We start from the raw sequence: 16,107 nt of genomic DNA, 5'->3' as shown, positions 1-16,107 counted from the left end.
ACGGGGTAGTAACATCAAAGTTAGGTCATTTTATGTTTTATATTCCATTTCATTTTATGCCAAACATAAATTATTTATCATCTAACCATTTATAATAAAAACAAACACATTTGTTTAGGTGTCATGGCAAGCAGGGTAATTTATCGAATCTTAAATGTCTCTTTAAACTGCCTTTTACAGTTGAAGAATGTGATAACTGATACTTTGCTTCACAATGCGCATCAATGTCAGAAATGTCTAAACCAGCAATATACTTATCATATGATAGGTTTTCTATCTGGATTTCCGGTCTCACGTCTAGGCACGATGTTTCCCTGGAAACGGTTAACCCACTCGCACTCGCGCCAGAAATGGCCTTGTCGTCCACAAGCGAAGCACGTGGTGTTTGCGCCGGCTCTGGCTGGATAGGGCCGAAAAAACTGTTGGCGCTCGACCTCCGTAGCCATCGGTCGAGATGGGAAAAGAGGACCAACAAAAGGATCCTGCGCTGGTGGAGCCGGGGAAGCGGAAGCATATGGTCGATCAGCCAAAAGATTGAAAACAGAACGTACATTCAACGAATTAGAAGGATTTGATTTCAGTTTTTTGACAGCTCTAGCCTCGGCTTTGTTTATTTTCATTTCATCATCACTATCCGACCTTACTACTGGTTTTTCATATTCAGCAACAGTGGCCCAGCCCTCGGGGGAAGAATCAGCTAACCTGACAAGTTTATTTCTGTAAGTTAGTTGTTTCAAACCTTCTTTTGCCTTTTCTTTGGCAAAGCCAAGACTATCGCTGTCCAATATACATTGAAGCAAAGAGCAGATTTCAGTATTGAATACGAACTGATGTTTACACGAGGCACTCTTGAAAGCAGGCACATCAATTTTATCAACATTTTTATGGCTTGTAATATCCCTTTTTAACGATGACAACTGTGAATCAAAGTAGCTTCTAAATAGACCAAACACGTCAAACAATTCTTCCCTATCCCCCGAGGGCCTACCTTCGTGACCGCTACCACGTGGTCGCTCAGTGTGTCCATTTACATTGTCAGCTCTATCTTCGCCGACTATGCGATCACGCCTCTCGTCTTGACTATCCATATTTAACAAATTGCCAATGCAAATATGATGCAAAATTAAAATAACTTTCACAATTAAATGTGGTTGAGCAGAAAAACAAGAGCACCGCCTTGCGGGTGCAGACCGCTCATCTATTGTCTTTTAAAAGGTGAAGGGACTCTCAATTTCAATCACAAAGGAGGGAGGGGTGGAGTGAAGAGGGGGGTATAGTGTGAGGGTGTGGTGATCATTTGTGAGATGATCTAAAAAAAAATAATAAAAATTTGGGGGGGGGGGGTTCGGGTGGGGGAGGGGGGAGGATTCTTGGGTGCGATGGTTGGACGGTATTTCAAACATAAAATAATTATAACAAATATTTGTGTTTTTTAACCGTTTAAAAAAAATTGGGGGAGGGGGGTGGGGGTGGGGGGGGGGGTAAAGTGTGAGGGTGTGGTGGTTATTTGTGACAAGATCAAAAAAAAAATAGGGGGGGGGGATTCGGGGGGGGGGGGAGGGGGGGAGGGCACGGGGAATGGTTTGGGTGGAGTCTATTGTGGTATGTCAGGTACGAGTAGTTTTGTCAAAGTATCAATCAAATATAATCATAAATAAAGAAGTTATGGCAATTTTAGCAAAATTTAATAATTTGACCTTGAGAGTCAAGGTCATTCAAAGGTTAAGGTAAAATTCAACTTGCGGGTGCAGACCGCTCATCTATTTTCTTTTAAAAGGTGAAGGGACTCTCAATTTCAATCACAAAGGAGGGAGGGGGTGGAGTGAAGAGGGGGGTATAGTGTGAGGGTGTGGTGATCATTTGTGAGATGATCTAAAAAAAATAAAAAAATAAAAAATTTGGTGAGGGGGGGGGGGGTGTTCGGGTGGGGGGGATTCTTGGGTGCGATGGTTGGACGGTATTTCAAACATAAAATAATAATAACAAATATTTGTGTTTTTTAACCGTTTAAAAAAAATTGGGGGAGGGGGGTGGGGTGGGGGGGGGGGGGTAAAGTGTGAGGGTGTGGTGGTCATTTGTGACAAGATCAAAAAAAAAATTAGGGGGGGGGGATTCGGGGGGGGGGGAAGGGGGGAGGGCACGGGGAATGGTTTGGGTGGAGTCTATTGTGGTATGTCAGGTACGAGTAGTTTTGTCAAAGTATCAATCAAATATAATCATAAATAAAGAAGTTATGGCAATTTTAGCAAAATTTAATAATTTGACCTTGAGAGTCAAGGTCATTCAAAGGTTAAGGTAAAATTCAACTTGCCAGGTGCAGTAACCTCATGATAGCATGACAGAATTTGAAGTTTGAAAGCAATAGCCTTGATACTTAAAAAAAGTGGATCGAAAAACACAAAATTTAACCATATATTCAAAGTTACTAAGTCAAAAAAGGGCCATAATTCCGTAAAAATGACAACCACAGTTATGCAACTTGTCCTTTTACTGTACACTTATGATAGTTTGTGAGTATTCCAAGTATGAAAGCAATATCTATGATACTTTAGGGGTAAAGTGGACCAAAACACAAAACTTACCCAAATTTTCAATTTTCTAAGTATAAAGGGCCCATAATTCCGTCCGAATGCCAGTCAGAGTTACATAACTTTGCCTGCACAGTCCCCTAATGATAGTTAATAAGTGTTGCAAGTATGAAAGCAATAGCTTTGATACTGTAGGAATAAAGTGGACCTAAACACAAAACTTAAACACATTTTCAATTTTCTAAGTATAAAAAGGGCACATAATTCTGTCAAAATGCCAGTCAGAGTTACATTACTTTGCCTGCACAGTCCCCTTATGATAGTTAGTAAGTGTTGCAAGTATGAAAGCAATAGCTTTGATACGTACGGAATAAAATGGACCTAGTCACAAAACTTAACCAACATTTTCAATTTTCTAATTATAAACAGGGCACATAATTCTGTCAAAATGCACACCAGAGTTATCTAACTTTGCCTGCCCAGTCCCCTCATGATAGGAAGTAAGTGTACCAAGTTTGAATGCAATAGCATTGATACTTTCTGAGAAAAATGGACCTAAACGCAAAACTTAACCAAAATTTTCAATTTTCTAAGTATAAAAAGGGCACATAATTCTGTCAAAATGCCAGTCAGAGTTACATTACTTTGCCTGCACAGTCCCCTTATGATAGTTAGTAAGTGTTGCAAGTATGAAAGCAATAGCTTTGATACTTACGGAATAAAATGGACCTAAACACAAAACTTAACCAAAATGTTCAATTTCCTAAGTATAAAAAGGGCACATAATTCTGTCAAAATGCACGCCAGAGTTATCTAACTTTGCCTGCCCAGTCCCCTTATGATAGGAAGTAAGTGTACCAAGTTTGAATGCAATAGCATTGATACTTTCTGAGAAAAGTGGACCTAAACGCAAAACTTAACCAAAATTTTCAATTTTCTAAGTATATAAAGGGCACATAATTCTGTCAAAATGCACGCCAGAGTTATCTAACTTTGCCTGCCCAGTCCTCTCATGATAGTAAGTAAGTGTACCAAGTTTGAATGCAATAGCATTGATACTTTCTGAGAAAAGTGGACCTAAACGCAAAACTTAACCGGACGCCGACGCCGACGCCAAGGTGATGACAATAGCTCATAATTTTTTTCAAAAAATAGATGAGCTAATAAAACGATTTAAAGCACGTCAACGCTCTACCCTGCTTGCCTGTCGAATGAACAAACCTACAAGTCTATGCACGAGGAAATCTTGATTTCCGCATCATTGAACATGCGCACCTTCAAAACCTGTATAACAACTTTATTCAACCATACACCGATAATAAATACATTTAAAAATTGGTTGACTGAACCTACTCTAATAGTTAAAAGGTACCAAAGCATTATAACTTTAAAATTTATAATTATTTTTAAAATAATTACAAGTACAAGTATATATGTATACGTTTGTATATATATGTGTGTATATATATGTATATAAGTATCTATAAAAATATAAATACTACAATAAAGTAAATAAATAATGACTTGCTAAAAATTATATTGTCAATAAGTTATACGCATGCATCTGAGAAATCAGTGTATATCAGTGGGTGGACGACCCACGAAAAGATAACACCTCAATGACCACAATTTACAATAACGGTAAAAGTTGTTTGCGGGGGATTGAATATATATGTGAATGTGCGATTATTAATGTTTGTTTTTGCCAGTTTACATTAAGGATGCTGTTATGATTGTTTAGTTCGCACCTTGGTAAACTTTGTCGGTGTAATGTTGTTAATGTTACAATATATGAAATATGTGTGAGTTTGTAGCTTGATATAAACCACGTGTATAGGCAAAATGTTTACTAACTATACTTATCGGTTTTCGATGAGAGGCTCGCTTAAGGAATATATATCTTAAATTATAAAAAAAATCAGTAGTGTGCTATGTATGACATATTCTTATTGTCCTAATTTCATGCCATACAATTTATGCTCACTTAGATAGTATAGACTGTTCATAAAATTAAATCACACATATGTATAGACTGTCTCAACATATTGCAGTTCTTAACTTCTTGTATACATGTCTTGCTGTTTGTTATAGCTAAGTGGTGAGATACTGCATGCTTCTCTTTGTTGATGGAACAGTTGTTCTTTTGCATAGCATCGCGATATTTTTCATCTATGCCGCATTGTATTCCTGGTGTTAACCCAAAAGTCAAAATTTATTACAAAGGCCATTTTAAATAGTTTCTAAAATGTGTTTTCCATTGTTGAGTAAATTGATTTATTTAGCAAAACAATTACAGTAATATTTCACTCTTTGCTAAACTTATCGGAGCACTTATTTTAAATACCATACTAAATGCAAAGCGTTTAATATTTTTTATATTATTAAAGCTTACATTGATAGTATGTTGTATAAATATTGTCAAACAGAAGTCGACACATCAATAGATGTAAATGTTATTATTGTATTATTTAAATCCTGTTGTATACAAAACGTTTATACTTTTGTACATAAATGTACTGCTTTCATGTTGTTTCTCTGAAATGAAAGTAATCAAAAGATGAGCATACATTTAAAGCAATAATGCTTACAATAAAATGTAATTGTACTGCTTTTACTTCTCTGTTATGAAAGTTATGTAAAATTGTATATACAAATTAGGTAATAATGCTTAAGTATACTAGATTACTCAATCTTAATTGAATTGCTATTAGTTTTTCTGTTATGAAAATGGTGTAAAATTGTATATACTTATTAATAATGCTTAAGCAAAATATATTACTTAAACTTAACTAAAGAATACACATATAAACGTTTCAAAAGTATAATGAATTTACACAAATTTCTAAAATTAATTTTGAAAGCCGACGATACCAAATATTAATGTCTTATATTTAGGGCAATTTATCTTGCACTGTTTCTACACTATAAATGTTATATACCACACTTTTTTGTCATTTTTTATATTTTGTTCTGTTTACTTATGTATGTTTGCCATGCTGTGTGTTAAGCATATGAAGGTTTTACGAACTTTAGCACATGTTTATTGCTACATCGTTGGTGTTTATAGTTTTCTTGTACTAGTGGTTTTATTGTGTAGTATTAACAATTATGAATAATTTAAATGGTATCTCATATAATTGCAGAGGCTTACATGACAACCAGAAAAGATCCGATGCTTTTATTTTTTTAAAAGAAACAAATGCACATATATTTTGTTTACAAGATTTGCACTTCACATCAGACATGGAGAAACATTTATATTCAATGTGGAATGCAGAAGCCTTTTTCAGTTTTTCGAAATCTAACTCGCGAGGGGTTGGGATTCTATTTTCAAAAGGATTAGATGTGAAGGTCAACCAATTTTTTTGTTCAGATGAGAATGGTTACTATATTATCTTAAACCTTTATTTACATGGGAAACAGTTTACTCTTATTAATGTGTATGGACCAAATAATGATAGCCCCGCTTTCTATCAAAACATATTTTCACTTATTGAAAATATTGGGAACGAATCATTTATATGGTGCGGTGATTTTAATTTAGTGTTAAATACAAATCTTGATCATTGTAATTACAAATCAAATAATAATAATGTCAAAGCAAGAAACACGTTAATAAACTTTATCACTGATAAAAAGCTACATGATCCGTTTAGAGAAATACATGGGGAACGCAAGCAATTCTCCTGGCGTAGAGCGAATCCTTTGCAACAGGCAAGGCTTGATTTTTTTTTGGTTACACATGATTTCTTACCCCATATCAGAGATTGTAAAATTGGAATTAGTTATCGTTCTGACCATTCAGTTATCAATTTAGCTTTGGACTTTGAAAATATTCCACGTGGTAAAGGGCTTTGGAAATTTAACGACTCTCTTTTTTAGACAAAGACTATCTTACTTACATAAATGATAAAATAGAACAAATTAAAATACCATATGCTTTACCAGTGTAAAATTTCGAAAATATTTCATCAGTATGTAATTTTAATGAAGAATTTCAAATTAACGATCAGCTTTTCTTAGAAACACTTTTGATGGAAATCAGAGGCTCTACAATTTCATATTCATCAAAAAAAAGATATGTCAAATTAATAGCGAACAGGAGTTAATTAAACAAATTAAAGCTATCGAGAATAATTTGAATCGGGATAATGAAATGTTATTAATAAATCTCCAAAATGAACTACAATTAATAAGAGAAGAAAAAAACTAAAGGAAATGTAATTCGTTCTAGAGCTGATTGGATAGAAAATGGAGAAAAACCAACATTTTTTTTGCAATTTAGAAAAGTACAATTATACTAACAAAACAATACCATTCTTAGAAACGCCTGATGGTAATATCATATATGAACAATCAAAAATTCTAAAAGAAGCAGAATTATTTTATAGGAACTTATACATTGATGCAACAGAAATAAAAGATATTGACATTGAAAGCTTTTTAGAGAATGCTTATACTAATACGTTAAGTCCTGAACAATCTTTATCTTTGGAAGGTCTTCTATTATTTCAAGAGGTTTCTAACACTATAAAAAATATATGAAAAATGACAAAAGTCCCGGTTCTGATGGATTAACTTCTAATTTTTTCAAAGGTTTTTGTAGTAAGAGCCTTGAACTTTTCGTTTACAAAAGTAGAACTGTCTATTACACATAAGCAAGGAATTATCACGTGTATTCCGAAAGTAAACAGACCAAAACAGTTTTTAAAAAATAGGAGACCAATCACTTTGTTAAATATTTTTTATAAATTAGCCTCTGGTGCTATTGCTGCAAGACTAAAGACAGTTTTAGATCATCTGATAAACAAAGATCAAACAGGGTTTGTTAAGGGTAGATTTAAAGGAGAAAACATTCGTGTCGTATATGATATTATGAATTTTACCGAAAAACATAATATACCTGGACTATTAATGATGATAGACTTTGAAAAAGCATTTGACTCTCTATCTTTTGATTTTATTTATAAAACGCTAACTTTTTTTAAGTTTGGTCCCAGTTTCATTAAATGGATATCACTTTTTTATCATAATACTTCTACTGCTGTGCAGTTGAATGGTTTTCTTTCCGAATTCTTTAACATCGTGGCTGCAGACAGGGGGATCCGATAAGTCCATACTTATTTATTTTATGTGCTGAAATTTTACCAATTAAAATAAGAAATAACAGGAATAGCAAAGGCATCTGTATTAATGGCATATAAAATAAAATTTCACAATTCGCAGATGATACAACACTACTGCTAGATGGAAGTGAGGACACAGTTAATAAAACCCTCGATATCCTTTATCACTTCTCTCAATTTTCAGGTTAAAAAATTAATTTCGAGAAAACCCATGTTATTTGGATAGGTTCCTTAAAATATAGCACCCGTTCGATAAAAACGAAATGGAAGTTGGGTGGGGAAACAATAATTTTAAACTACTGGGCATACAGTTTCATATTGACTTGGAAAAAATGGTTCTATAAATTTTAATGATAAAATACAAAGCATTGCAAATTGCATCAAATTTTGGAACAGAAGAGCGCTAACGCCAATTGGTAGAATAACAGTTGTCAAATCTCTTTTATTACCGCTGCTAACAAATTTATTTTCTACATTACCAACACCAAGTCAACAAATATTAAATAAAATAAATAGCATGTTTTATGAATTTGTTTGGCAAGGTCAGCCAAGAATAAAAAGTAAAGTACTTATTAAAGATTATGACAATGGGGGTTTAAAAATGGTTAATGTCTTTTCGTATGTTAAAAAGTTAAGAATTCTATGGTTAAACAGACTTATTACATGTTATAGTAGTACATGCTATGGATTTGCACTTAAAAATATACTTGTATTAGAAAAATAGTTAACTTCGGTAAAAATTATATTGAGTTATGTGTAAGACAAATGTTTAATCCTTTTTGGAAAGACGTATTAGAATCTTTTGCAGATTTTATCGACCATTTTCCAATAGACAATATCACAATATTTCAAGAACTTCCATTATACTTTAACCATAAGTTTTCAATTGGACACGGACATTTTTATGTTCCTAGTTTGTATAATAAAGGAAAACGATTTGTTTAAGATATCATGAAATACAATGGAACATTTTTAACTAGCATGGAAGTTGAACAAAAACTAGGCGCTAGTTTGAACTTTCTACAATTTGAAGGAATACTACAAGCAATTAAAAAATACTTAGGATTGCTAAAACTTGATAAAATCTCAACAAAGAATAATGATTATTGTTTCCCAATCATCCCGGGATATATTAAGCCTATATTATTGCAAAACAAAAATAACTCACTTATATATAACATATTAATACACAACAATGAAATTCCAACAGGCCAAGTAAAATGGAACAGCCTTTTCAGTATTGAAAGCTTAGAATGGAAAACCTTTATGCATGGGTATTTAAAACCACAAAAGATTCATACAACCAATGGTTCCAAGTGAGACTGACTCACAACATACTAGCCACAAATCATTTGTTAAAAAAAATAAAAATAAGTGACTCAGACAAATCTACTTTCTGTAAAACAGAAACAGAGACTCTCGTCCATTTATTTTGGAGTTGTAATGTCATACAAATGTTTCTACATCACATCACATCTGCTATTAAAAACATTGATAACAATTTTAGTTTTAAATGTAAAACATTTATACTGGGATCAGTTGGTAACCAATCTGAAAAGTATAACGTTTTATGTCTCGAAATAACGCTTTATTTATAACTGTAGACGCAGAATGGTAACCCCTACAATTCATGGTCTCCGAAGTAGCTGAAAAATAGCCTCTGCAGTTATACAAAACACGCCTTTAGCAAATAGTTATAAAAGTTCGTGGGAATTGGTCGAATCTAATACTAATACTAATACTGTAATACTAATTTAGCTTCATAATTATTAGTATTTGTGTGTTGTATTTTTATAGCATTGGCTTACATTATTGTAACATGACTGATTGTACTTTAAAGTCTCTAAAACGCTCTAAATCAACGAAACTTTCGTTAAGTGTTTCGTAAAATAAAGTTAACACCTTAACAATCAGTGTTCCTTATAGCAATAGCCAAAATTTCAACGCTAGATGTGGTATGATTACATAGATTTGTGTAGATACAAAATGCTCGTTTTTATTTATTTGTGGCCACAATTAATTCCCGCGAAAATATCTATTCATACAACACACGAACACCATTTTAGTGTTCATGTGTCGTATGAATAGATATGCAAAAAATAATAAAAACGAGCATTTTGTATCTACAAACATCTATTTTACCAGATCACATCTGGCGTTGAAATTTCGACAATTGCCATAAGGAACACTGATTTTTAATTGGTTAAGTTTATTTTACGAACAATTGTACGAAATTATCGTTAATTATGAATAGTAATGTTACTTTAATTCAATTTATTTCTATTCCAGCGATGTTTGTTTTTAACTGTACAATGCATATTGGCGAATAAATAAATAAATGGGAAAAAAATCAAATCTATTATTAAACAGGGCTTTTTTTCCTTCTTAGAGAATGTCCGTGAATGGTCATTTCACAATTTTGATACGGGCATGTCGCAAATCTAGCAAAGCCAGATAACAAAAACGACCATTTTAAACTGTGAAAATCGTACTTCCTATGGCTTAAAACTGTCATAAACGGCCATTTCACGATTAAAGCCGGTATATACGATTTTTATATGTGTTAAATTGTAATATATTGATACAAATATGTTATCATAACACTCAATATACAAGAAAAATGATACATTTAAGACGAATTAATACGAAGATAATTCGTAAATATTTTCCTACAATAACCGATGCATTAGTCTTTTTAGTAAGTGTTCGTGTGTCGTATGAATCGATATCGCTGCAGGAATTTAAACTGAACCGTTAAACTAAATTTAGATTCACATCGTACATGCATTATATACATGCTGGCGAATTCGGCTGTACAGCCTTTTTCGATTTCAGAATTAAATATATGGCTTATTTCGCTTTTTTCGACACATGTTCTTCTTAACTTTTATTTTAGTTTAGATTGAAATATATGTATAATACGTTTTTTAAACATTTTATAATAATTAATAAATATTTGACAAGATCGTATATACCCGCTTTAAAAATTACCATTTGATATTATATTTTACATGTGCGAGACACGATATTGACAGTGGTGAGTCTTTTCTATTGTTTGAGATAGAGTTTACCAGTAAGAATAGTGTTGATCTTAATATAAGTGGTTGTTAAAAAAAAGTGTCCAGACAATGAAAATATTATTTAAACCTATTATTGAAATACATTTTATTGTGATGCAAGAATTAATCGTGCTTTTACTATACTAATTCTTAACAAACTGAACTTTATAATTTTTTAAAGTTCGCCACGCGTTATTTCCACAATTTTCAGAAGTTCGCGACTTATTTTATCACAATTTTTAAAAGGTCGCAACTCATTTTTTCCACAAAATTAAGGGACAAGGGCCGCTTCACAAAATCAGAAAAAAGCTCTGTAAACTCTCTCATTGTTCAATGACTATGTATTAAGTCAAATTGGTATAACTGTCTGAGGCCCATATAGTTCAAGTTCGCTCAACGGAATGTAACTCATACCGTTCTTTTTCTATTATTTATTTAAACACTACTTCCAACGTGGGCTCACAGTCGTCTATTTAAAACAGTCTGTCAAAAAGATGAATAATACTAGTATATAACAATGTTTTTGTATTTTTCTATTGTATGACTAGATTCATATTACTAGTACAAAGGCATAACGTCCACTTCTGGCGATAGCGCTGACGTCAGCATAGTACATGCCTCCGCACCACATCGACAGGCGACTTTAAGGAACTCTCTCTGAAAAGGAACACATTAATCATGAGAACGGTAGCGTTTACGTTCATGCTGAGTTACCTGCCTTTCCTGATCTCGTCACGCTGAGACATGTAGACAAAGACATTCCGTCAAAATTACAGGCGAACTTGAAGATCGTGTACCACTTGTTCTTGAAGAGCTATTTCCTGAACAGCGTCTCTCGTCCGTTCATTTACATCGTCATGAACGAGCAGTTCAGATCGAAGTTACTCAAGCTGATATGCAGATGGCGACGACGGTTATAACAACCATCTTAAAGAAATATGTGCACAGTTTGGGTCTAGAGGAACATATTTATTTATTAAAGGGAATTGTAATATCGTGAATATTATTGTTGAATAATCTAACAATTCTTGTTCTCTGTTATTGCATAATATTACGAGTGAATATTTATAATGCAGGTTTGCGTACAAATTGTATTGCATTTGTATAAGATATTTATTTTTATCCAAAAGTTATATTATCCGCCAAAGATAAAACTTTTCTCAAGTAATGTTTTTCAATATCAACCACTTATCAACAAACAAAACCACGTCAAATACCAATTTACAGCAAACGGAAATTTCCCTTGACATTTACTATAAACCTTCTTTACTTTTTGTTTTATTTTCCCACTCATGTATGCATTATCTTTTGTAATTTTGCTTAACAATTGATTTTATATTTTTATAACTTGTAACGTTCAAAAACAATGATTTGCAACATATAAATAACAGTCAATTAATGTTAACAATAAACAAGATACGGTGTGTATCAACAATATATTTAGTTATGAAAAGAAATCTAAACAAAAATACGGAGGGTGCATAATAAATAATGCATTTGAGTATTGTATCAAAATTGGATAAACATGTCATCCGTAGTATAAGAACATACAATAGTATTTAATTATTGTTTAACAAATATTGAATGCTTAAATGTTTTTGCGCGTTTCATATTTTAGAACTTCACAACAATACTTGTGTTCGGGTCAGTATTAGTCCGTCTAATGTTGTATTTCTTTTTTAGGTACATTTTTCACTATAACCTGTTGCATCTTAATTAAAATCAAAGTACTGAAAGTACTGGTTTGACGATGCTTTTGAAGAGGATGGATATATAGAGGATATTTGTTGGATAGGGTGGAATACTGATTTTCCCAGAAAAACAGCGAAAAATATCGATATTTTCACTGTTATTTTTCACTGTTTACAACAGTGAAATACCAGTTTATTTCACTGATATTTCTGTATAAATCACCGGAAAGCATGAAATAAATAAGCATCCATTTAAGTTAATCTACATCACCCAATTGTGTAATTTTATTGCTTGTCATTTATCCACAGGTGAAATAGTTAATGGTTGTGGTGCAATCATTTTCGTTCTTGGACACTGCACTCCCTTCAATGAGATTTATTTACCTAAATATCTCATATTTGAACTTACAATTCTTTTGGGAGTAATGGTACATACAACTGGATAAAACAGCAACAATATGCTAACCCATTATTTTTCGAGGAACATAATTGAGAATTCCTGTGCTAGCCCCCAATCACAGTATGTTGGGGTATAATAATAGTCAAAATTTGTTTTTCTTCTCAAAAGATTGTCGTAGATTAGACGTTGAGGAATATATCATCCAAGACTACAACTTTTAGAAAGCCATTTTTTTCATTTATTTTTATTGATAAACAAGGTTTTGTAACAATCTATACTATACATAGATAGCTTTAACAGCACAATGTGGCTCACCTGAAACTGATTGTTTCCTAGTGGTGTTATTTAATTTTTCATGAAGATCTAGAAAAAAAGGCATTGTGAGTATGAACAAACTATTTGCGTCTATCCGATCTAGTTGAGCCTTGTTACCGAGTTCCTACTTTTATTTATTTGAACATTGTGATCAACTGCCATGAAGATCAGGTAAAACATGTAAGTGTTAACATAGATTTTAATGATTTTAGTTATTGATCAAATACTTGGAAGCACATCACCCAATTTGGAACGTGACCTGTTAATCACTGAGACTAGACCTTGTGACCTAAATGTTTAATATGCTACTTTCAAGATTGACTTTGAAATCATTTAAAATAATGTTTGAACCAATTTACAAGTGGATCAAAGAGAGAATGTGACCACTAAAGTAATAACAGACCTTTTCTTATATTTGACTTAGTGCCCTAATTTTTGATAGAATATGAAACCCAAAAATGACATAGAGGTGACTAGTTTCATAAGAATCTGGCCAAGAGGTGACACCCAAATGTAAACATTGTAAAATTATATCTTATGTGTTCACAATAAACTTTGGATAAAATACAACAGACAAAGAGTTATAACAAAAGCTCACCTTGTCACATCAAAACAAGTGAGCAAAATAACCAAAACTATGACATCATATAATTGCTCAGTTACTTCCAAAAACAATAAAATGTTACTTCTGAATTAAATACAATACCTTCCCTTTCTTACTACAGGCTGTTCTTAAACAAGAAAGCCCTGTATCGCTCACCCAAAACTCCTTCTATAGTGTCAAAAAGTTGTAACCTAGCTTTAGCCTGCACATGACCAACTTGCAAATTCAGCTTTTGATTTGATTAAGATGGACATTGTAAGCAATTTTCATGAAAATCAGGAAGATAATGTGACCTGTAGAAAGGTAAAGGAAGTTTTCTATATTTTGACCTAATGACCTAGTTTTTGACAAACCACCAACTTTCAAACTGAAACTTTATTTCATCGAGATAACATTCTGTCCAATTTTCATGAAGATCTGGAAGAAAATGTGACCTCTGGAGTGTTCACTAACCTTTTCTGTTATTTGGTTTGTTGACCAAGTTTGGACCACATATGACCTACTTTCAAATTTAACCTAGAATTGACCGAGATGAACATCTACGAACATAAGACAAACAAGGGCTGTTTGTAAAACATGCATGCCCCCATATGGGCTGTCAGTTCCAGTGGTAGCCATTGTGTGAATTCATTTTTTTGTCACTGTGACCTTGACCTTTGACCTAGTGACCTGAAAATCAAAAGGGATCATCTGTCAGTCTTGATCAATTTACCTATGAAGTTTCATAATCCTAGGCCTTACTATTCTTGAGTTATCATCAGGAAACCTTTTTACTGTTATGAGTCACTGTGACCTTGACCTTTGACCAAGTGACCTAAAAATCAATAAGGGTTATATACCAGTCATGATCAATGTACCTATGAAGTTTAATGGTCCTAGGCGTAAGCATTTTTGAGTTATCATCCGGATACTATTTTACTGTTTTGAGTCACTTTGACCTTGACATTTGACCTAGTGACCTAAACATCAATAGGGGTGATCTGCAAGTCATGATCAATGAACCTATGAAGTTTCATGATCCTAGACGTAAGCATTCTTGAGTTATCATCCGGAAATCATTAAACTGTTTTGACTCACTTTGACCTTGACCTTTGACCTAATGACCTGAACATCAATAGGGGTCATATGCCAGTCATGATCAATGTACCTATGTAGTTTCATGATCCTAGGCCTAAGCATTCTAGTCACTGTGACCTTACCCTTTTATCTAGTGACCTGAAAATCAATAGGGTTCATCTGCCAGTCATGATCAATGTACCTATGAAGTTTCATGATCCTAGGCCTAAGCGTTCTTGAGTTATTATCCGGAAACCATCTGGTGGACGGACTGACTGACGGACTGACCGACATGTGCTAAACAATTTACCCCAAAAAAGCCAAATAAGAAATGCAGCATAACACATTATAAAAGTAAAAGACATCTGTGCAATGATATCTTTTCTTCAAATGGTAAGATGAACAAACAAGAGGGCCTGAAAGGCCCAAACTCGTTCACCTGAGATAACAAGATATTATTGGGACGAATATTGGGACCAAAATTCATTAAGATCGGAAAATAAATATGACCTCTCGAATGTTAACAATGTTTTACTATAGCAATATAAGGAAAAATGCCCCACCCCCTGGTAGCCATGTTTTTCAACCAATTGTAACCATTTTTTAACTGATCCAAGATATCATTGAGACTTATATTCTGGCCAAATTGTATGAAGATTGGAATATAAACGTGGCATCCACAGAGTTAACAAGGCAAATGTTGACGGCTCACGACGGCCATAAAGCGATCACAAAAGCTCACCATGAGCACGTTGTGTGATTACACTCAATGCGTTCAAATTTTTCTCACAGGCTTTGCCTTTGACCTTTATGGTATGGATGGCTTTGTTATTATTTATTGCTATCATGTACCTGAAATATTGTGTGTATGTTTACAATACACAAAGCATATGACATAAATAGACTAATTGAGCTTATAATAATCTGATTACTATAGCCAGGTCAATTAAGGACTTAAAAAACATTTTTGTTGTCCTGATTTCATCAAGACTTGATATATTTATGCACATAGAGTTTCAAAATATAGGGATAATCCACAAATAAAAAGAAGTTTTGATCTGTGTTGTGCAGGCTCTTTTTCCATGACTGTCAAAGTGAAATTTCCATGTGAAAAGGATGTCAATTTTTTCATTCAACCATTGTGTATAAAGAACGGTTCTGCATATAATTTGCCATTTTGATAGGAGATGACCAGGGTGACAGAGAAAAGGGATATGCATTTGAGATCAGGTCAGGACTCCATATAAAAGTGGTTATATTTAAAAATGTTTAATTACCACATGACCACGGACTCTAGATCTCCGTGACATGACTAAGGTTCTAAATTA

The 16,107-nt window shown here is 33.3% G+C and overlaps 1 protein-coding gene across 1 annotated transcript; it reads right to left on the bottom strand.

The window, feature by feature from the left end:
• Positions 1 to 213: 213 nt before the first annotated feature.
• Positions 214 to 1,090, bottom strand: LOC127856980 (uncharacterized). Its single transcript, XM_052393208.1, has one exon. It carries the CDS (start codon positions 1,086 to 1,088, stop codon positions 258 to 260), a length of 831 nt encoding a protein of 276 aa, XP_052249168.1. The 5' UTR covers positions 1,089 to 1,090; the 3' UTR covers positions 214 to 257.
• Positions 1,091 to 16,107: the final 15,017 nt, after the last annotated feature.

The sequence above is a fragment of the Dreissena polymorpha genome, chromosome 14, assembly GCF_020536995.1.
Source record: "Dreissena polymorpha isolate Duluth1 chromosome 14, UMN_Dpol_1.0, whole genome shotgun sequence".
Lineage (NCBI taxonomy): Eukaryota > Metazoa > Mollusca > Bivalvia > Myida > Dreissenidae > Dreissena > Dreissena polymorpha.
The sequence above is the reverse complement of the archived record's forward strand: the minus strand, read 5'-3'. Positions and strand labels throughout refer to the sequence as shown.

Coding starts and splice junctions, on each gene's coding strand:
- LOC127856980 (XM_052393208.1), bottom strand. CDS start 1,088: ATGGATAGTCAAGACGAGAGGCGTGATCGCATAGTCGGCGAAGATAGA.